The sequence below is a fragment of the Rhea americana genome, unplaced genomic scaffold, assembly GCF_003343005.1.
Source record: "Rhea americana isolate MKP2758 unplaced genomic scaffold, rheAme1 scaffold_88, whole genome shotgun sequence".
Taxonomy (NCBI): Eukaryota; Metazoa; Chordata; class Aves; order Rheiformes; family Rheidae; genus Rhea; species Rhea americana.
This window is the reverse complement of record NW_028187066.1, coordinates 2790400-2814103: the sequence shown is the minus strand read 5'-3', so window position 1 is coordinate 2814103 and position 23704 is coordinate 2790400. Positions and strand designations below refer to the sequence as shown.

At 40.0% G+C, this 23704-nt stretch overlaps 1 protein-coding gene across 6 annotated transcripts in view; it reads right to left on the bottom strand.

Annotated features, from left to right (window-relative positions):
- HMGA2 (high mobility group AT-hook 2) overlaps positions 1-9683 on the bottom strand; it is a 115898-nt gene extending 106215 nt beyond the window's left edge. For 4 of the 6 annotated variants that reach the window (XR_014898098.1, XM_085323829.1, XM_085323831.1 and 1 more), the window contains exons 1-2: positions 9508-9683; positions 6731-6817 (exon numbers count right to left, since the gene is read on the bottom strand). Coding sequence is in view for 5 of the 6 variants with exons in the window: in XM_085323829.1 (XP_085179955.1) it covers positions 6731-6817; positions 9508-9618 (198 nt within the window). In the remaining variant the exon portion in view is untranslated. The other 2 variants (XM_085323827.1, XM_085323830.1) reach the window with 2 other exon arrangements.
- Between the last annotated feature and the right edge of the window lie 14021 nt (positions 9684-23704).

The window sequence follows — 23704 nt, the reverse complement described above, 5'->3', positions numbered from 1 at the left end:
CAGGTTATTTTCTCTAGACAGGCTCTGCCCATACATACACCTTATCAGGTCAATAATCCTGCCCCACTGAGGATGATGAGAATTTTGCCACCAGCTTTAGTGAGAACAAGACTTTTGCTGCACACAAAGTCCCTAAGAATACTTTCTGTACACATTCTGTAAATGCATTTCTGCATTTCCGTGAATTGCTTTTTTCCAGCTCACTGTGTATGTATTTGACTTTCCGTTAGAAATCAACTATCTCATTAAATAAATCACTTGCTTGTCAATCKCTGTAACATATACTGTAACCCTATGCCATGTAAAGTGGATCCCTCTAAAAGAGAACTTGAGCTGAGGAAGTAGCGAATGAATCTACAAAAAACTGCATTGCAAGCTCAGTGAAATTACTTTGAAATAAATATCCCCACCAAGAAGAAAGCTGTGAAAAATAAAATTCCTACTCCTAAAGGGCAAAATTATCACTCAGACCTGTTAAAAGAGTAAACCTGCCCTTTAATAGTTCATACCAGTGTTACATGTAAAGTAAAACCCTCTTATGAGAATACTTGTTAAAGTACATTTGCTATATATGGTAGCTGCCTATTTCAGAGTTTTGTTTCCTTGTAACGTGTTCATTTTTTATACCATATAGCCTGAAGGATGCAAAAAAGGATATGTTTTAGTTTTGAAAATCTGTAGCCCCTTGCATTTATGTTTATTTCAGAAAGTACACAAGGCACAAATCTTAAAAGAAAATATTAGTTACATCCGTTCTTAACAAATCAACACCTGACATGTTATGAAAGCACAAACACCACGCATTTTCTTCTGTACTTTACTGTCCTTGAAGGAAAGACCTTTTTCCTATAGTCTATAAAAAATGTAACCTTTTGGAAACTAAAACTAATTTGATCTCATAATGAAAGTTACTGAAAACATGACACAAACTGTAAGTTTAACTACAGTATATAATACAGTTTGATGGGAAAGAGAACATGGGAGATTTCTTTGACCAACTAATCTTTGCTTCCTGTCATAAACTGTCATGCAGGATGGCTGCTTGCCATTAACAATGCTGTGTTTCACCCCAGAGGAAAGTCCATGTCAGAAGTGGCTAGTGTTCCTGCTGTACAGTTTGTATACCAGTTTGTCAAGTGCTTGGGGACCCTTCAGATTGAAAGGCACTATATTCCTGCTGTATATGATTTCTACCTCATGTTAGAAGAAAAACATTTCCATAGTTCTTATCAAAACCAAATCTTTCCCAGAGGTGAGCTGAGCAAACAGCAGGGCATGCCAGATATTATGTTTTGGTACAGAGAGATTCTGTAAGTAAATAGGAAGGTTTCCATAGACTAAACTGCAGAAAATGAATGACAAGAACCTCCAAAGTGGACATTTTTATCTCCAGTCTAAGGCAAGAAAAAGACAAAACACTTCTGGGGCATCTAAAAAGGAATAATGGCAGCCCAATGGTGACAATAAAGACATGAAGATTAGGAAAATATTCCACCTCTTTTCACTTAGATTTCTTTTATTTTGCATTTTGCAAACATAGACCATATTTCCTTCAAAAACATAAGTCTGTCTTTTGTTTTAATTACCAGAAGATATGTTTTATTKCTCATCAAATAATTCAATGTTTCTCCACAAAATTTTCATGTAATTAGGGAGAAAAGATATACGTAAGTTCCAAAGTAGTGGCTTTCCTCTCAAATAAAAATCTACATCATCTAAAGTACGCTTGTCTGTTGGCTCTTTGCTTTAACCAAAGCTGCCTCTGAAGCTCGGAACAAATCCAGAGCGAGCCCCACGTTACTCAGAGATAACAAAGAATCTTATTTGGGTAGCAGGATGCAAGTGTTCTCAGCCTCCCTAGACACAGCAGTTTGTAATTGCTTAGTCAAAAAGGAAGCTGCTGCTTTAATCCTCTAATGTGGTTTTTGAAAGTGAGATGTGTTTGGTCAGGATTTTCTTAACATTTGATGCTGCATTACGGGGCATGATCTTATTCTAAACAACTAATGACACAAAATCACCAAACTTAAAGGAGGGCTGGGTAGGCTGTAAAACACACGTTATGGTATTTCATGAAAAATTATAAAACTTCCTATAAACAATAATAGGAATAACATCATTTTTGCTATGTCACATTTTAGGAACAGAAGTAGATTTAGTGGCTTTTAAGTACATGATCTATACAGAGAATGGTACTTTTGTCTTGAGTGAGAATGATGGCCATTCCTTATTGAAGAGAATTAACAGTCCCCAGACAGATTTGCAGTTCATCTAAGTCCTGTACCACAAGGCCATCAAATCCTGTTTTCAAACAGTTGCTGTCAGCAAATGTAGTATCTGACTGCCCATCATTTCTACCTCCTTGTTGCATAAATGTGCCATGCCCAAACAGATACCGAAGCTGTACTAAAGACAATTAACAAGACAAGACAAGTATAAATAATTGAATGGCTATAAAGTGTTCTTTGGGCATCCATCTATTGTCAAAGAGGATGCAAATGCAAAGGAATCCAAATTTGGGGAACTCTATCCAATTTGGAAAATGATCTGCTGGGACCTCAGACAAAACGTGTCAGAGGTATAAGATAAGTGAAGTAATTGATAGTTCTCAGAACAGAGATCACTGTTGTCAAACCATGTCAAAAGAACTTGCATAGAGAGGTGTCTCTCTCCTAAACAAAATTACTTTGTTAAAAAAAATTCTTAGAAGAAACTTAAGCATTGGCTAGATACAAAAATACTACACCTTCCATGTCCTATTTTACCTGTTTTAAATTTAAACAGAAGCCAGTCTTCTCCTGCTTCACTCACCTTGCTTAAAACATCTAATTTTGTGGTCTCTTACTTTTAGGTACCGTAATCATACTATGACATTTGTTAAAACTGATCCTGTTTTCCCTTTAAGCCTGCTATGACTGATGTTGGTAAGAATGAATGAAGCACGGAGAAGCCAAATAGATTTTCAAGAACCAATTTAGGGCAGAGTCCTAACCACATGCACACTTTTTTTTTTTTTTTACCTTTGGACTGCTAAACTCAGAGACATGCCTTTCTACATACCAAACTCTGGCCATGTAACATAGAGACAGTAGTAGATGTAGTCACACACAATACCACAAGTTCTAGTTTTCAGAGCATAGTATTTCTAGATCTGGATATATTTTTAAGAATTTCACTAGATCAAGAATAAATAACTACCTTACCAACAAGTTCAACAAAACTGAAAATCTTTTAACTGAAGGTGATTTTTACTAAAGAGCTTTTACTGTTGGATATTCCTGGGCTACTCCCTTGACATTTTCTTCCATGACACAAACATGCAGTAATTATTAMTCTTTTTTTTAACTTCATAATTGTGTTTCTTCCTTTCCAAGTAGGACAGTACTTATACCTATATAATATTTCTATCAAACACAACTACAGGAGCTAAACAAAGAAAAGCCCTTAAATGCTTAAGGGAAATGAGATGGGCCAGAAACACAGTTCAGCCTAACAAAATTCAGTCACAGAACCCCAAGGAAATTGAAAAGGAACATCCCTGCTATGACCTTTCTGCAAAACTAAARTTGTTCCTTAGAAAAAAAGAAAAACTTCACATACTTGCTAATTTTTTACAAATATTTTAAATGAATAACAGAATGACTTGTTCAAAGGCACAGACTTCAATAACAACCTAATTGTGGAGAATAAACCTCAAGTATGAAGTGATTACAATATTTTTGTAGAAAAAGTCTACCTCTTGTCATTTGCTAACGTGTTCATTCTGTTTGTGAAAATTAAACAATKGAGAAATTATTTGATTTTCTATAAAATGCAGGTTTACATTTTAAGGGCATTTCATAACAAGTTAGATATCTATGATATACAAGTCCTTTTCTACGTGTATTACCTGAAATTAGAGTAACTATTAGCTGTTCAATTGGTCTTGCAACATTCTGTATGCATTGTCAAGTTTCACATTGCTAATTTCCTAACAAGCACAGTTTGTTTTCAAATGCCCCAAGGCCAGTTTACTGAGACCAAACACAAGCTCTGAAATAATTAAAAAAAAATGCCATGAACCAAGAAATTTAAATGCACAACACAATCATGATTCTAGGGCAAATTGTCCCTCAACTGATATAAGGGTATTTGCTTTTGAAAGTATAACAAAACAAAGTTCCAGTACTTGTCTGAGTATTTTTAACTCATTGCCAGTTTGTGTAATACATTTTTAATTGTGATGTGTAATGGTTTGCAAGAGAACACCCGATCAATTAATCATGAGTGCCTTCTCCTGTCTGCCCTATGGGTTCTAGTGGCGTACGTTTATCTTACATGTTGTGAACACTATAGTACATTTCAATGAGTTCACTTGAAAAATACAGGCCACACAGTATTCTTTAGAAATTCCAGCAGTTTCTAGTTGCATCTATASAATCCAAGTTTGCTATCTGAGAGTTAGGACAGGGTGTAGAAAGCTTTAAATAAATACACGTCTATGTATGTCTAGTAAATATATTTACCACAAAAATTAAAAATATAGTTCACTTTTTTTTAAGAGCTGATACMTTCACCACCAAATGAAGCTTCCTTACAATGCCAAAACCTTCCAATTTGTATTGCTAGTAGCTATATTATCAAAATAAAAATTACAGAAAAAGAAACTCTGAGATGTCAGGTGAGAGGCCAAACCATTTTGGAGAGGGTTAATTATCTATTTTGAAAAAGAGCTAAAATATTTCTCTGAAAAGTGATCACAGTAACTTCTCTTCCAAAAATGCTTTRTAATTGTTTTATGTTTTGGAAGATCTATCAAATATTTGCATATTTTATCTACAAACTTAGAAACAAATAAGACTATTAATTTAATAACTATCAAAGATCTCTTTATGATAAAAAAGACRTGGTCTTTGGTCAATTTTTTATATTATCAGCACCCAAAAGAGTTTGCTTTAATCAGATCAGTAATTTCACGCATTCTGAAAATCAAAATGTTGCAATGAAATTGTTCAGTTGGTAATTTAGATTAAAAAACAACTGTATTCACCAGAATCATATGGGAAGCACTAGATTTGATATATCCATACATACATATGAATAATTTTAAGTTAGTTTCCATTCATATTGATTTTCAAATCACTCAACTAAATGAGGAAATGTTAATATTTCTTTTAGAAATATCTTTTGAAAACACATTTCTATGAATTACTTAATATTTAATCTTACTACAAATATTTCTTCTAGGAAAGCCAACACTCCTAAGAGTAATATTTAAAATACTAAAGCTCACATTTGGCTTGCTAGACTAATAAAAAACTGCTCTCTCTCTTTTGAAGAGTGAAATTTAAACTATTTTAAAGTGAATCTGAGGAACATTTTTATTATATAAAAAAATCAACATTTTAAGCTCCTAGGTTGCAGCGTGGCTTTGACACATTTTAAATACTTAACTTGTAAAGCTTTCTCTTTTTTAAAAATCACTAATTTATGAACTTTTTGACAGAATATAGTGCTTTTTCCAGTTCAGAAAGTAAAAAACTGTAAATTTAAAGAGTTGGAAATGTCCCTCAAACAAATGTTGAAAACACTTAAAACAAAACAGACAGGAAACCATAACCACCCCTAATAATTTAATATAAATTACTATAGCAACTACTGATAAATAACACTGAAAACTATCAAACTTAATATGGTCAGTGCCATAGGCATATTGAAAAATTAACCAAAATTACATGAGGCCACACTTTGCCATACAACTACTTAAAAGACACTGATATACTTAAGCATTACAGTTCACTACCAGCTTTTGTAAGCTTTTGTTTTCTATTTAGTACCTGTAAATTACTGCTAACTGCTGTGTAACCATCTACATAAACAAAACCCCTGTTTACTTTCAAGCCTATTCACAATTATTTACATTCACTAAAATTATTCATATAGAAAGGTTTTATTTATTCATATGGAAAGGTTTTATTTCCCTTGTTAGTATAATTTTCTAGTGCTGAGCTTTTGTACATTTAAATAAAATTAAATCACTCTTTAAACTGTATATGTGATCTAAAGTCCATGCACTAAACGGAATGACTTCAGTGAGCTTCTACTACTGCTGACGGTATTCAGAACCACCATAATAAAAATTTGCTACCATCACCAAACAGAAATAGTGGTTCAGAAGACTAATAGCTCTTTAAGAATAAGTTGTTTTGAAACTGATTAATAAACAACATATAGTAGGTTTTTACTGCAATTCACAGTTTACCATCATATTTTTAAGCTCTAAATTTCAGTAAAAACAGTTTATTCTATCAACATATAATTGGATTTACTTCTAATTAACCTATGTTTGTCAAAACACTTTGCTTCAATATACAGATTTGGTCTGTAGTAGTAACGTATGTAAGTAGGCAAGAAATTTATCTTCCTTCTTCAAAAATCTTAATAGGAAAATAAAATTCTTACTATTGATTTCCTTACTATATTCAGTAGGTCTGAGTAAATATATCAAATACATCATGCTCTTTCACCAATCTGTACAATATTCAAAAAGTAAGCTGCCCTTACAGTTTTTGTACCTGGAGTCTTCCTGCAGCATGTTTTTTGTAATCTTAAAAATGCAAAATACATGTTGTATGTGGCTTCCATAATTAAAAAGGTTCAAATCCCACAGTTCACAGACCAAACAACTGGAATATTTGCTACCAGTTGATGAAAAATAGCATTAGGAACTCTCTCTCTTTAATAATCTCACCTTCTGAGCTGCTTTGGAGGGACTCTTGTTTTTGCTTCCTTTGGGTCTTCCTCTTGGTCTTTTAGGAGATGGTTCACCAGTTGGTTCCTAAATACAGGAAAACATACTATTGTGGCAAGAAACTACAACTAACCAAGAAGCTCTGAAGAATAATCTAGATCTGAGTACTATGAATTAACAGTATAAATGGGTAAAACAATATTTAAAATTCAACATGGAAAAGTAAACAACTCCAAGTAAAGAAAAAAATCTATTTTGCACATTAAAAGAGCTTAATTTCCCTTGTAACTGCATAAAGAAAAACACTGAAAAGTTTGCATATTCTAGCAAGTAATTATACCCAAAATCGCTTTTTTAAAGAAGACGGCTATGGAACCTCTCATGTAAGAATGATTACTCAAAAATCAGTAGTTACTCATTTAACTTCACTTAAATTTCATTATAGTGAGATACAATTATCATATGCAGCTTCTAATACACACTTTTTTTGCAAGAAAAAATTAACTACTGGAAAATTGGAAAGCAGGCTAGATTACTCTCAAGGACACAAACATTTTGGGGGCTGTTCTGAAGTACACATTATATTCACACCTATTTTAAATACAATTGATTTGAATTAAAATACAAATGTAAAAGTTTCTTCCAAGAGAGCACTAGCAAGCAAAAAAAAACCAAACAAACAAAAAACCAAACAAAACTTGAGGAAACAAAATATCTGAAACAAACAACAATTCTAAAACAATTCCACGGGAACAATAATTGTTTTAGCAATTTTCTTAACTAGTTCCTCTGTATAGCCCATCCTTTAAAAATGGATATGAATTACTAAGAGTTCGTATTCCAAATATTTATTCAGTGAATCATAAATACTATAAAACTCTTCTAGTCTTAATATTATACATTTCATTCAGATTACAGGATGTGGTAAAACTAATTAAATGCAGTTTGTTAACTTAAACCAGCTTAAAATCTTTCCACTTTTCTAGTTCCCGAGTAGGTTATGGGCAGGCTGGAGAGGGGACTCACTAACAGCTACAGTTCTCAATGGCGAGGCTCGCAGACACTGCACATCTGGGCTGAACACGTTTAAGGAGACGCAGTTTTCTTTCTCTTCCATACATTCAAAAGCTTTTTTAAAAAACGGGGGAAAAATGGGTTAAAAAAAAAAAAAGAAAAGAAAAGAAAAAGAAAAAGAAAGAAAGGAAGCCCGATGAAAGCTTGCAGGACTGATGCTGGCTGCTTGGACTGGGCGAGGGCACCCGGAGGAGCAGGGTGTAAAGCGAGCCGCTGGGGCACAAAGCTGAGCTGCTCAGGCGGAATAAGTGTCACTTAGGGCAGAGCGGGAAAACGAGGGGCTCCGCTTTTATGGCTCTCCAAAAAGTACTTTTCTGTGCAATTTGCAGGAGCACATCGCGGGAGGGGGGGAAGGGTCAAAGCTGCCAGGTTTCCCCCGGCCCGGGCTCTGCTGTTGAGCGCTCTCGGTATTTTCGGGCCCCTCGCAGGCTTTCACGGCAGTGGGTTGATGCTGAATGAATGGAGTAAACATTTTTAAAGCCCGCGGAAGCTCGCTTTAAGTGAGCTCAATAGGCAGCCCTACTTCCAGTCGCTACTTCCGAGGCACGGAAAGGACTGCAAACAATCCCGTGCAGCCCCTGCAAACCTGCGAGCTTAATTGGTTGCATCCGCAGGCAAAATTCCCCATCGCCAGCGCTTGCGGAGGGGCTGCGCAGAGCTGGGGACTCCCTCCGCCCGCCCGCCTGGCCCGGCAGCGGCAGCCTGAACGCAGCTCCGCATTTCCCGGCGGTGCGACAATGGCACCTCGGGAAGGGGGCGGGGGGGGGGTGGAAGACCAGGCACAAATCTGGCAACCTTAGCGCGGATTCAGGTCTCGCAAGTCACAGAGGAGCCCAGCGCTTGCCTTTCGGGCTCGGGAAAGGGCTGGGAGTGCTGGGGGGAGGGAGCCGGGCTCCGCTCCCCGCGCCGAGACACGGCAACAGTCCCCCCCTTGCCTCGACCTGCCTGTGAAAGCGCTGGAGCAAMGGCAAAAGGTGTTGCAAATGCAGGGCAAGCCCCCTCGGGCTACCTCCCCCACCTCCATCGGCAACGGGGGCACCTCTCCGCAGGCGATGACGGGGGTGAGGGAGGAGGGGGAAGGGGGGACGCCCAAAAAAAAAAAAAAAAAAAAAAAAAAAAAAAAAAAACGAAAAAGAGCTATGCGACTTTCTAAGACACCCCCCTCTCCCCCAACCCCAGGATCTAGGGGCAGTCAGGGGCTGGGCTGGTCAAGATCGGAGGCGGCAGCAGCCCCCGGTGGGACCCGGCGCGCACACACACACACACACACACGCAGATTGAGACATTGCAAGGGCTCAGAGAGGAGGGAGACAGGAGAGCCCCGTTCCCTGCTCCTCGCTTTCGCAATTTCAAAATCAGCTCGAAATGACCCAGCGAGCGCTGGTTGGTCGGAGCCGCGCTGCTCCATGTTCCCCATTTACATTGAAAAGCCCCAGCTCGCTCCCTGCACAATAGTGAAAGTGCCGAGGAGGCTCCGGGCTCAGCCACACGCACGCAGCCCCCCGGTGCTGCCAGCCTCGGGGTGCCCCGCCGGGGCTCACGGCAGAGCCCCTCGCTACGCCTCGGCACCATTTCGCTGAGAAGCAGCGCACAACAAAGCCCCCCACCCGTCTCCAGGACTTCTTCATTTGCAGCATAATACGTACATGTACATGCCTACAATACTATAGATCTGCGGCTCTATGTATCTATACGATACTGACTTGTGGTTGCTTCCTGGGTCTGCCTCGTCCTCTCTTCTGAGGCTCTGCGGTTGCAGGTTGCTCCTGGGCAGCAGTGGAAGGCTGACCGGGTCCCTCACCTTGTGCACTCATCGTGACTTCTGCTGCTCAGCCTTAAACCAGTCTCTCCAAAGCACCTTGGAAGGGGGGGAATCAAAACGAGCTCTTGCTGCTTTTGCTGCTCGCTGCCACCACCACACCGGACGTCCTGGTGCTGCCAAAAAGGAGAAGAGAAGGGGAGGAGGAGGAGGAGGAGGTGATGGTGGTAGTGGTGCTGGTGGTGGTGGAAGAGGAGGGGGAATGAATCTCTCTTACAATTTAGGAATGGTTAGTAACATGAAGCAATTCAAAAGAGAGGAGGTAAAAAAAAAAGAAAGAAAAAGAAGAAGAAACGGCAGAGTAAATTGCAACCCTGGAAATGGAAGGAGAGAGGGGAAATACTCCGAAGGTATTAGGAGCAAACCGAGAAAGGGGAAAAAATCTTACAAATTGAAAGCAAGTGGTGGCTGTCGCCCTTAGATCGGATCAGGACAAATTAAGATAAGACACACTGAAAATGGACTGAGAACACTGCACGATCTTGCCAGAAGCATGCAGCCTGGGAAGACAGGGATTTCGGCAGCAGCGGGAGCAGCGGGAAAAAAGAGCGATCATTTAAAAAATAATAAAACGATTTGGGAGATTGGGAAGAAAAAAAAAAGGGAGGCGGTCCTGGGTTCGTGTCTGTGATGTGAGCTGCTGGGACTGGAAATATTACTATGTGAGTCCTGCCCACGGGTTAAACTAGGATGAGGGTTTTTTTTAAAAAAAAAAAAAAAAAAAAAACACCTTTACCCGTGGGTGGAAAAAATAGGAGAGGGCTGCAAATAAAAAAAAAAAAAATTAAAAAAAAAAAAAAAAGGAGGAGGAGGAGGCAGAGCGAAAAAAAACGAAAAAACCTAGCGATCAGGCGCTGGCGGCGGGCCAGATACAACAGGAGAAATACGGCAGCCGGGGAAGCGGCGGCAGAGCACGCTGCGGCCGGCTCACGTGTCCTGCACCGTCCCGGCCCCGCGCCCGCGGCAGGTTTAAAGGGCCAGGCCGGGCCTCCCCGCGCCCCGGCCCGCGCCCGCCTTTCCGCCATGGCCCTCCCGCTGCTCCTCGGCCCCGCGCGGAGCTGCGCGGCGCGGGCGCGGGGCCGCCGCCGCTGCACGTGGGCTCTCCGCCGCCGAGCGGAACAAAGGCTCCGCGGGAGCGGGGCCGGCACCTGGGGCGGGCGCGCAGGGGGCCGCCCGGGGCAGCGCGGCCACGCGCGGACCTGCCCGCGGCTGCCTCTGCCCGCGGCGGGCCGGCAGGGCTCCCTCGCCTCCTCCCAACCCACGTGCGAAGGCGCGGAGGAGACGCTGCCATTGCTGCCGCTCGGCCGCCCTGCAGCCCCCGCTCCCGGGGGCTTTGTGGTCTCCAGCGGCTTCAGCAGTTTAACCTGAAAGCTGGTCGTAGCTTTCCTGCGGCGACAGTGACAGGCTTAAGGGATGACTTCTTCTGATAAACTCTGCCCCCTCCCTTTTGGGGCCCTACAAGTACGACTGAGCTGTAGCTACAAATCGTACCAAATCCTTAAACAAGGCATCCCAAAGTTCCTTCTCCCTCCTTTGGTTTTTGATCCTCTCCAATGCAAACCTAACCTCAGGTAGGCACTGGCACCCTTTCATCATGGCACAGTGAGATGACCACAAGCTGCTCCACACTAGACCGTGATGTCTGCATCTGCCGGACAAAACCCCTGTGCACCATATGCGACTTCAGTGTCTTCCCCAGTCCTAACATCTCCCTCAAGACCTTGGGCTTTGGCCAAGATATAGCTGTCCCTGTAACTTCCTCCCTCACTCCCCTCTTTCCCTGCTTTGGGAGGGGTATCCACAAAAGAGCTCTTAAAAGAAAACAAAAAGAATTACATTATCCTGTATAACTCCAGAGTCACAGAGATGCTATTGCACCACCTCTGGCACTAGCTATCCAGATACATCAAATTATCTTGCTACATTATAAATTCTTAACTATCTATAGATAGATAAGGAGACATAATCAGGCAAGAGTTACTCCAGTCAAACATATGCAAGAGTTGAAGAGCAAAGACTGCTGAGGAGACAGCTGAGTTATTTTCTATGGAATAGGAAAAGTACATTGCAGACAGATGGGCTAAAGAAAGAGAAATCCTAGAACACTTCTTAAAGCTGAAAATATTCCCCTAGTGTCTTTAATCCAATCACAAGCGTTCCAAAGCTCTGCTTCCCCCATCCCCAAAAGCAACCAGCTATGGAAGATGGATACAGTCCACCTGTTAAATCTCATAGCTATCTAAACAGTCTTATAGTCCGAAGTATACTTTGAAAAATATTTAGTTCCCATCACACTGTGAAGAAATCTGAAGGTCCCTACATCCATTCTGTGCATCAAAAGGTTAAGCTGCTCTATGAGATCAAGATTCCAAGCGGAGATTGTAAAGTCTATAGTTTAAAGCGTAGCAGCAAATAATTTTTATAACATCCATTAATCTCTCTGAAGCATATTCGTGTCTCTGGAAGACAGTGGTACATGCTATTGCTAAAAGCCTGTAGCTCCAAAACTGCTGTCTCTACAGATTCATCCCATATGGGCTATTAATAGTTCCATTAGTCTTTCCTTGAGTAGTTCTAGTAACAATGCTATGGTCCAAAGATTTTTAAATACAGCTATAAGCAGCTAATCTTCACATAGGAGCAATGCTCTAAACTCACTATTGGAAAACTGTTCAGGACAAGAAAGGTCTCAGCACCTGCAGTGCATCCAGTACAAAGGAGTACTTGTCCTGCTAGGGATATCTGTCTGCAAATTCACTAACATAATAAGAATTAGCATTAGCAAAACCTCGGCTTTATCACGAAAGACCTAAATGATTATGGGTTTGTCAGTCATTTGAAACTATCGCAATTCCTTCCTTATCAAAAAGTTCTTAGATTATCAACCAGTATAATATTCCTGATGGTAACACTAGGAATACAGCTAGTCTCAGGCTAATCAACAACTTGTTCTTATATAATTTATATAAATTATAAATAGATACCTTAACACAGGTAAGCAATCAGTATCCAGAATTTAGAAAGCTCAACTTCCTAAAGTGGCTAGTGGAAGCAAAGAAGCCAGCAACAGCTGCTGGTTTTGTTTCAAATTCCTTTCCAAAAGAGATGTGGTAACCGAACTGTTCCTTCAACAGYTCCAGTCCATCCTCTTTAAGAGCAAACACCACTGAATTTAACTGGATAATTAATTAAAAAGAATACTGTGAAGCCACAGGAGTAGAAATGACCTACTTTCTGCTAGTTTTGGTCTGTTATTTAAACTTTGGCTCTATCAACAAAAGTATTAATTGACAAATGTCAATTATTATTTTCTGGTAGCATCCATAATGATCTTTCATAAACATAAGATAAGGCCTGGTTTCTACCCTCCATAAGCCTACAAATTCTGGAAATTTTCTACACACCGCTTGTAGGAACTTCCTACAAGATTGAGAGAATGATTTTTTTTTCCATGAATGATGATTTCAGTGTGAGTGTAGAATTCAACACAGTGTAACATTTTGTAAGATAGGTAGGACCTTACAAAGTATTCAGGTAGCTCTACACCTTTAAGCTACTCTGATTTAAAAATTGTCTTAACAATCGCTAGTACATCATTTGTACAAGATGGCAGAAATATTCAAGAGCTATAGATGTGGTAGATTCCTCTCTTTTCACCACCTAGGCTCCACAGCTGAGCTGAAACATGTTCCTGGAAGATCTCATTCAGTTGTAAAAGCTGTGGCACAAGATAGTACTGGAGACCCCTCTCCTCCTTTCTTATCCCCCCTGAGCACAATCCCGTCTATCTTGCACTCTTTTCTGGGAAAATTTGAATTTATACTGAATTGCATCTGTTCTTATCCAGCATTTTTCTGCGGATTGGGAGAGTTCATACCAAGTTGGAAGCAAGAATTATGGCCCATCTTCAACCCTTCTTCCACCTCTGGCAGTTGGAGCAAGAAGGGGATTACAGGGCACAATTCCAACTCAGCAGAAGCAGATGCCTCTCAAGGCCAGCTGTTTAAAAGAAACCAGGCCAGGTGACACAGACTAGTCTCAGGATCAGTTTCTTGCATACCACAATGTAACACTGCCAGATAATTTTGATGTTACTTACTATTCCATCCAATAATATGGAGATTTTGTTACTTCACCAACAATACTTATAAAAAGGTCATTTTTTGTTCTGTAGTTGGTATGATAGCTTTTAAGGGTGTAATTGGCCTACTACAACCTTGCTCTGTTTTTAGAGGGGATCTTTATAAATTGTGCAGTCTAACAGCAGCAATAGCATTTTGCTTCAGAACAGAGAATTCCAAGTTGCAGCACAGTATCTTTAGAAAGATATTCCAGTTAGAAAATTACAGGTTAAATATGCCTTGGAGGGTATAAATAGCAACAAAGAACCCCCCTTCCCTTGCTCACTTCTCAATTCACTTCTTTTTTTCAAAAGCCTGTGGAAGCAGAAGAACCACATCCTGTAAGACAACAGGCTCATGCTGTGCATAGTCACAAGCAGTTTTAAGATAACCTATAGATAACTATAACTAACTCCCACCTCTGGAAATCTGGGGGCTCAGATGGTCTTAACTGGTAATGTATCACACAAGCAAAGAAGACTTTTTTTTTCAAGCTGTTACATTTCCTTCAAGGTCTGCAATGCTGTCTATGTGACCATAAGTGTATCACTGGTTTTATGGTGCCTGCTCACCACATATGCATGTCTGCATTGAGAAGAAGAGCACAGTCAGGCTACATCATCCTTTTGCTCAAAGRAGTCCAAAGTTTTTTCCACCCCAGTTCTCATAGAGTACAAGTTACTCCAAAGGGTTAGCAGTAACAGCAAGTTTAAGGCCCTGCCTCTGGGGTAGCAGCAAAACTTTCACTTCAGAAGAGATCTCTGGCCAGGGATGGGAGAGCAAATGGTACCATTCCGAATTTTTCTGCCCATTACCTCACTCCTTCCTTGAGCTCATAGATCAGCACCACCTCAAAGATTTCCTTAGTGGAACAGTCTGGTCCTACTGGTGATTGAGGTTACCCAACATGTAAGAGCATCATATACTGGTTAGCTGTTTCACTGTTGTGGTTCACCAGAGCAGCCAAAGATATTTACCTAGTTAAAGGCTACAATGGGCACTCAAGAAGCTGGTAGTACTGATACTCTGTTTTTAGAAGACCACTCCTTCCAGGACAATTACATTTTGTGACTATCTATGTCCTCTATTTCTGGAAGAAGTTAACTCTTATTTTCACTGGTCCTTTTTGAATGGACTCGCTCTAGTCCAGGGAACACAAGACAGAAGGAGAGGTTGGACACAGGAACCTTGAATGCATATATCAGGTGGGCCTAGTAGAATTGCAGTTCTTCCACACTTTTTCTTTCATCCAGCTGATGGAACCAAAGAGGCTGCTGCTTCAAAATCAGCAATTTGCAGATGGCTGGGATAACACTGTAGGGAAGCRTATCGGTGATTGACTAACAAGACCCAGAAAAGAACACTAAGGCTCACTCTCAGGCCTTCTCTRCACTCGGGAATTTTCCTCCCTCCTCCAAATTCCCATCATTGCTAATATGAATGCAGCTGCACACTTGTTAGGGATGCTGGGAGCCATAATACGAGAGTTTTCATCTCATCAGCCATTTGCAGCACTGTGTCAATTAACCCTCCTCAGAGCAGGGTTAACTGATACAGTGTTGAAAACGGCTGCTGGAGCTGAAAGCTGTCTAAGGCTCCCATTGTTGCTAACCCTGATGCAGCTGCAGTGGAATCAGCCCATGTGGGATTATTTTAGTAGAAATTCCCCAATCTATAAACAGTTTAAAAATGCAATATAGCCACCTTGTGGGCCAAAACATGCTTTGGCTTCACCTCAGCAACTCCGGCTTCACCTCAATAATGAGATTTTTCTTGCAGTCCTTACAATCCAGAGGGAAGGTACGTTCTGTACGAAATGTTCAGGTGATTTCATCTCAGTGGACTGGTATTCCTGCCACCTCCTAAGTGCTGCCTCTGCCCGTTAGTTCTTTTTAGCTCTGGACCTACAGATGTGTGAGTAGAAAGAAGTAATTGTCTGGTAATGCCTCTTCATTGATTCATGCATTAATTAATTCAAAACTCTGCTATCACTCATAGAAACATGGTCATTTGTTTCTTTTTTCATTTCTTTAATGCAGATCTAGCTCTTTGGTTTATGGCTAGAGATTCTTGCTCATGAGCAATTTTGTTTTTTAACTTTTTTATATCAACAAACAAAGCCTTATTTATGCAGAGCAGTACCACAAAGACTCAAGCTGATTTCTAATGGAGTRAAGTCCTATTCCAAATGAGCAGAAGTGGCTGAATCAGTCCCACTTGTTTCCTTATGCTTTAGGAAGCAGTTATGAAACAGGCTGGTGGAACGCATGGGTTTCCCCCTACCATAACATTAATAGTTCTAACAGCCCATCTCTATCCTTCTCCCTCGTCTATGACCAATACTAACTAAAAGAATGAGGTATTGTTTTGGATTTGTTTTAGTTCTGCACAATACCAATCTGACAGATACCAGTAATCATTTTTTTCTTTAAGTGCGTGCAATTTGCAAGTGTGAAAATGCTGAAGCCCAGGCTTGAGAAAAACCTCAGTGAAAGAGTCTAGCTCACTGAAGCCATTGGTTAATGACAGTCAGGTTTCATTTCATGCATGGCATTTTTATGGAGATACATAACATTGCTATATGCAGATTGCTGGGCAACTGCACATGCCTGTAATTATCTACAGACGTTCAACATACCTGCCCAGGGAAATGGCAAAGAGGTAGCAAAGAGGTAGCCACATAAGAGACACTGTCCGCAGCTTACCAGCTGTTGGAGTAAGCTGTGGAGCTCAGCTCAGAGTGCTGGGATGTTGAGCAAAAAAAATGATTTGGCAGAAACCTGGATACAGCTGGGAATTTCCAGAAAGGGAAAAGGAACTGGCTGGCTCTTCCTTCATCTCCGTTTCTGCTGTGATGGCTTTTTCTCTCTTGCTAGGATCCCTTCAGACAAAGTAAGGGAGTGGACAGAGTAACTGAGCTGCCTGCAAAGCAGATGGCACAGCAACCCTATAAGGCAGGAGGAGCAACACACCAACAACTCTTAACTCAAATTGAACTGTGGGGATGGATGACAAAGTTCCCAGGTCACAGTTGTCACACAAGAAGCCTGCCACTTGGTGAGCGTATTTACACATTTGCTTAAATGGTTTGCCTTAACCTTTTGAAAGGTTCTTGAAAGAATGGTAAAAAGTCCCACCCCAAAGCCCAGTGGAATGGGGTTTCTTCTCTCCCTCAGCCTCCTTTTTCTTCAATATTAAGCACAGTATCTTGCATATGTTTTTATATGAAACTCTGTGATTAAAAGTACTTAAGACTGGCTCATTTTTCTGTGCAATGAGTTCAGTTATTTCCTTTTTATACCTTCCAGAATTTACTACACCATATCTAAATATTGGTTGCAGTCCACATGTTTTAGATCATTTTCTATAATGGTCCTGTTGTTACAGAATCCTTTTTCTTTCTGTGTGTGTGTGTGTGTGTGTGTGTGTGTGTGTTTGTGTGTGCGCGCGCACATATGCGTACACGCGCACAAGACAGAGTGCGTATGTCTTGGAAGGAAGACAGTGTGCATATAACTGTTTGGAAAAAGAAATCAGTGTGTATTAATTCTGTAAGTGATTTCTGAACTGATAACATAAAAGCACTAAAAGTAGTGAGCAGTGAAAGTATAGACCTCCGGTGCTTTACCTTGTATGTGTGGTAAATAATATTTCTGATCCCAGCATGTTAATGTATTATATATATTCTACCAATAAAATGATTCATTCTGCTTTTATTGCTATATAATTATTTCAGATCAGATTTATTGTTGTCACATTTCTTCATTTTTAGTTGCATTCTAAATGTAGATCCTTCACTCCGAATCATAAAATGTGTTAGTCAACTGAAAGCTGTGTGAAGGTAAAACTAAGACAGCAGCTGGAAGTCCTTACTCATAAAGAGCTTATTACCTGGTAAAGACCATGCAGAGAATGTACACGTGTAGGCCACCTTAAGCGACCTGGGTACTAGCAGGATTTGATGCTTCATTTGACAAATCATAAGCTCTACCCCAAATAAGCTAAAAGCTTTACAAATGTTCTCATAACGTATGGATAAAGCTTGTGAAGATWTAACTGAGAACTGCCTCTCCACTGACAGGACAAAATGAGATCAACAGCCCTGTCCAGTGGTGTCCTCTGACTCCTTCCTGAGGTTCCACAAACAGAGGATGCATTTAAATGTTAGATTGACAGCATTCAATCTATTGCATCTTCATTCCCTACATGGAGAGTTTTTGTGGACATCAAGTGAGAGTTAGGTCTCACCACACCAGATAAACTAGCTCACATGCACAGCAGGCTGGGTCTCCTCACAATTGCAGGTATGGAGTCATAAATGTATGGCAAATTTGCTCCCAATTTTCTCCTTGGAGACAAGTCCTAAGATAGTCTGCAAGTGCTACAAATTTACAACGTATCTTGCAGTGGTATAGGTTTCCTTTGTAGAGAAGTTCTCAACCTTCCAGAACAGAACAGATGCAGAAACTTCTGCACTATTCCACTCACGATCYACCCTGTAGAGCACTGACTCAGGGATTAGGCAGTTTAGAGGGCTGTGGGGATATCCTTTTGTGCTGGAATGAATTTCACCCCTAAAAAGTATATTTAGTTTCTATAATTTTTCCCCCAAGCTAAGATAATTTTATACTCTCATCCTTTAACAATACTCATATTTTTAATCAGAATTATTTTGTGCTGTGTTTTCTTTGGAAGTAACAGTAATGTAGTTTATGTGAAATACAAACAAATGAGGGAACGATTTTTACCTAAATGTATGAGTAGCATTTTGCAATTTGTCATTGTGATATATTTATCTTTTGAACTTTAAGTGAGCTCAGCTGAAAAAAATGCTTCTCTTCAGCACATGACTGGAAAATATATTACACCGCAGAAGTATATTGCTGTTTCAGTTTAGAAATTAGTGGCTAAATATAATTTTCCACTATACTTACTTTCACAAAGTATGTAGTAAATTATTTACATTGCAGTAAATTCTTAGCGCATATTCCAGAAGGTGTTAAAATCAGCATTCCCACTCAAATTAAAGGACATTTTGTAAGTGTGCATTAAAGCTAAGATCCTTAAGATCTTTTGTTGTGTGCTCAGGTCCTAAAACCACTGTAATAGGGCTTGAACAAAACAAAGTTGTCAACAAAATGAACCCTCGGGGAAGGAGAAGAAACCAGTATGGAGTGGAAAGATACAGGCTGTCCAATGAAGCAACGACAATTTATAGCAGCTGAAAATCTAGGTCTGGTATCTTACTTACACCCATCTCTTTCTAGGGGCATAGCATATGTAATCATTCTAATCAAAACTCCTCACAGATCAAGTGGTGCCTACTCTTGCCCTGCCTATCCAGCTGGGCAAGCTGCATAACTTACTCCAGTGGCAAAACAGGGTTATTTGCTGCAGCAACTCCCCAATTTCACGAACCTATCCGTGCATGAGCAATACACTGAGGCTCCCTGCAAGTACCGGCTGCATTGTGCATGTGGACAAGTAAGTCACTCCCTGCTCCTGGGTTATCCCAGGGGACAGGGCCACCAGGAGCAAGCTGCTGCCACAGAAGAAAAATCATTTGGCCTGCTCCTCACTCACAACCTTCATTCTTTCCTCAGGGCAGCTTGGGAACAGGGAAGAGAGCTAGCTGCAAGCTGGACAAACTCTTCTGGCAACGGCAGCTGCTCCCAGCCGCCATTTTGCCCAGGGGTCATTTGCCTGTCACATCTCAGACATGTAACTATCATGTGATGGGAGAGCTGCCAAGCAGACATCGGGGAAGGCTGGGGCTGGGTGGGAGCTGCTGCTGGTGCCAGAACATTTCATCTGACACACAGCCCATTCCTTACACACTCCAGAGCTGTACCCAGGAAAGAAGACTGCTGGGAACAGGCTGTGGGCCTGATAAATTGTCCTGTCTGCCACGAAAGCCTGCAGCCCATAGGGTGAGCACCTGTTTACTACACAGAGTACAGTCATCATGTTTCCAAACTGTTCAGTTTCTTTGATAATTAGATTGGTTTTTGTCCATCTTCCCCATGTGCATATATGGATTTCAAAGGAAGGTCCAGGGTTTATAGCACCAGTTTGGATCTCAGGAAACACAGAATCCTCCTTTCCCATAACAAAGGGTTCCTGTGTGACCTTGGGGAAACCACATACACCCAGACCCTTGAAGGTGGTTAAATGCCCACCTCCCACAGAGTACAGCAGGAATGAAAAGTCCGTATCCTGTCACGAAAAAGCAGATGGAAGTACTCCTTATCTTCAAGGTGCATTATGAAGATGAAGATATTTCTGGTCTACAAAAACTAGGGTAATGTCAATCATTCAAAAATCATATATATGAAAAAGYGTAGTACAACATTAGAAAAAGCTGTATGATTACCTAAAGCAAAGAAACATCTTCAAATATTTTTAGTTGTGACTCAAAATAGTAAAAAGATGTTCAAACAGATCTTCCTAGTTAAAGTTCTATCTGAAAATATTCCTCCTCTTTTATTTATTTTTTTTAAATAATGATATTAGTAAGAGTTCATTATATAATCACAAGAAAATTAAAACTCTCCAGGGCATGATCTTAGTTGTGTAATTAACTGGGGTGGTTAAAAGTACAAAGTAAACCTGAAGCAAAATTTGTACCAGAACCACACCTCATTATGTTTCGTTGCCTAAGTCTGTCATAAATAGAGATGTTTATTACACATCTGCCACTTAAAGTATGTATTACATGCGATGTTATATTTTATTTAGATTTAAAAATTTAAAAACACACAATGACAAGCTGTGTTACTATTAACACATGCCTTAGGGTCTGGGGGCGCACACACACATTGTGCCTGAGGTTATATTCCAGTTCAGCCACTCCAGAGTTACAAATCGTTTACAGAATTATATTGTGTAATTAGTGTGCCTGATTTCTGTCCAAAGAGTTTCATTGGTGTGAAAGAACAATCAAGCCCTGTATATCCATTCACATTTATTAGACCAAACTTTGTAGTCTATCCTTATAGCACTACTCACCCCTCTGCTTTCAAAAGCAAATGTCACTAAAAACTCCACAGCTTCCCAAAGGAAAAGTAGTTATTTTCTTTCCTTATTATTATTTCCTTATTTTTTTCTTCACAGCAGCACTGATTTGGTAAGGACTCAAATGTACGGGTGGAAAAAGGCATGAGAGGGTGCACCAGTTACACCCTTCTTAATTCTTCCTCCTGCRGGTTTGCTTTTCTGATCAGACTCCCCTCCTGGACTAGCTCCAGGGCTGGCTTTGAAGAAATCTTTCACAGCAAGACTTTCGCAAAAAAATAATCTTCTCCAGGATCTGCATGGAATGAAGTGCTCTACATAATTAACTCAATATTGTAGATAGTGTTCCTCAGATCAATGGCAAAGCAAGTTAACTTTTAATACCTATGGGACTTTTTGTAGTATTTCATATTACGGATCACCTGGCAGTCCTGACTGGTTTCTAAAAGGCAAAAGTAGCAAATATGTATGCTCCAAAATGAGCCAGGCCCTTCCCTTCAGACCAAATCCAGTGCCACCTTCATTTCCTGCTCCTCACTTGAGGAGTTTTTCAAGGCTTAGTCTTTGCCTGGTCTGTCATTCTCCGAGAGCTGGCAAGAAGGAAAGAGTTGAAACACTAGCAGTTCACAGAACCTATCCAGCTATATATTTCTCTTCATCAAATGTAAACAGCAGAATCTCCCAAATTCCTTGATACCACACTATAATCCAGATCCCTGCAGAGAACAACTGGCAAAAACTGAACCCAAGCTGTTTCAAGGTGATTCTGGTGGAAAGAGGGAAGCATCTGAAATAATTTCTATACCAGCAACATTCTCCATTACAGAAGGCCTCTGTCCCCAGGTTTTAACTTAGTCCAGAACCTTGGGGTCACTTCACACACCAAAAACACTCTAGCAGAAGAAAAGAATTTAAATGGTATCTGAGCTTAACAGAAGATTTCAGTCCTTTCTATCAGCCTGAGTTCTCAGTTATCTGTTTGCTCATTATAGCCAGGCCTACCAATTGCTACAGGTAAATCCCATGCACAGAGAAACGCTTTGTCAAAAATTAAAGCACAAAACATCACTGACTGTCTGTTCATAAATAGCAGTCTACCAGTGCTCCACAGTACTGATACTTATCAGCTGACAGATTGTCTCTTCCTTGGTGTTGTGTCCGCTTTGGACAGCTACGTTCTGCTAGAACTATGAGACTGTTAATCAGTTATAGTGGAAGGSACATGAAAGCAAGTTTCTTAGGAAAATGGCAGAAAATACACAGAAAGTTCACTTATAAAAAAGTCCTTGAAGTAATGAAAAACTTGCGTCTTTGACTAAGTTCTCAAGAAGGCCTATGTAGAGTAAGGGAACACCTCTCATTCAGGAACTCGTGCACTGCAAATTGCTAGAAGTATCACTAAATGCTTGCCCTGCTCTCATACTCTTCCCTAGGTATTAGCCACTATTGGCCACTATTGTGGACAAGTTGCTTGGCTGGATGGACCTTTGGTTTGAAGCAAGGATGCTATTATGTTCTTGCATTCACATACTCTAACAGTAATAGATAAACAGTTGCTCAGAGTAATAGATAAACAAGGTTGCTGTTTCTACATTTAAATACTTAAATATTGCTTGCTGTGATGTAAGCAATATAAGCGTAGTAATAAATAGATGAAGCTTTTAGTTCCTATTCAGTCAAAATTCCTGAGTTTTATTGGCATGAGCTTGCGAAAAATAGGCTATTCACCAGCAGAAATTCATATCATCCCAAACAAGTATTAATAAATGCCTTTATACCACATATTGGGACTTCCAAGCTATCACCTACACACGCATTTCACTTATGCAAAATTTTAATATCTAAATTGCTTTTGACTTCAATGATAGGTGAAGTGGTTTTAGTGGAAGATACTGCTGCAGAGGAAAAAATAATAGGGGACAGAAGTAAGTGTTTTAGCAGAGTGTGTTGAGAGGGGTATATAAGGCACAATCCATAGAAAACTAAGTTTCATTTTTCCCACTCATGGAAATACTTGGGTTTTATTCATGATGTTTTTCATGCACTTTTTTTGCACTTTTAAAGTCAGACTACCTTACTACCACAWGTCCAACTAGCAGGCCTGATGGAAGGAAAAATTACATTTTAACACATTAGAACCCCCTTAATATTATCTAAAACAGCTTTTCAATATAGCATTTTGATGTACAGTAGTTCAATGGCAGTTGTAGGGTCTATTTCCATGTAATTGAGCAGGTGTAACAACTATTACCTTAGAGATTCTCAGCTGTCTTGTGAAATGAAAGTTTTATATTACCTGATAGTTTAAAGTGGATGCCAGAAATTCAGCATAGATCCAGGCAGAATATTGTTTATCCTATGCATCTAATGGTGGCTATTCCATATTTACGCGGAAAAGATAAATATTCTGTTGTGGGAACATGGTGATTGCAAGAATTTTCCTTGGTGTGTATGACTGCTTAAGTTTGGTTCAGTTTTCATCCTTGCTTTTTCTGACCAAAAGCAAGCCATTCAAACAAGAACCACTAGAATGTATGCAACATACACTTGTGTCTGTAGTCTTTAAATGTATGGTCTATTAAGATACATTATTTCAAAGAAAATCAAAACTCTCACTGATTTTTTTTTGTCTTTTTCCTTCAAGCCAAATATTTAAACTCCTATGAGTCTAGTAACAAACATTTTAAATACAAACATATAAATAGCAGTTTCACATACAATTACATTACTATTTTTATAACAGAATAGCTTCTATCCACAAAAGGTTAAAATGGTATACATCTTAGGGGTGAACAAATAGTAACTTTATTTTGCTTTCTGGCAAAGTATAAAGTAACCTTTGCCCAGTAACACTAGTACAGATGTTCTCATTGAGTTGAGTAAGATCCCTAATATCTAGACAACAAGTATTTGAATTTTTGATTATTTGAAGTATGCACATCATTA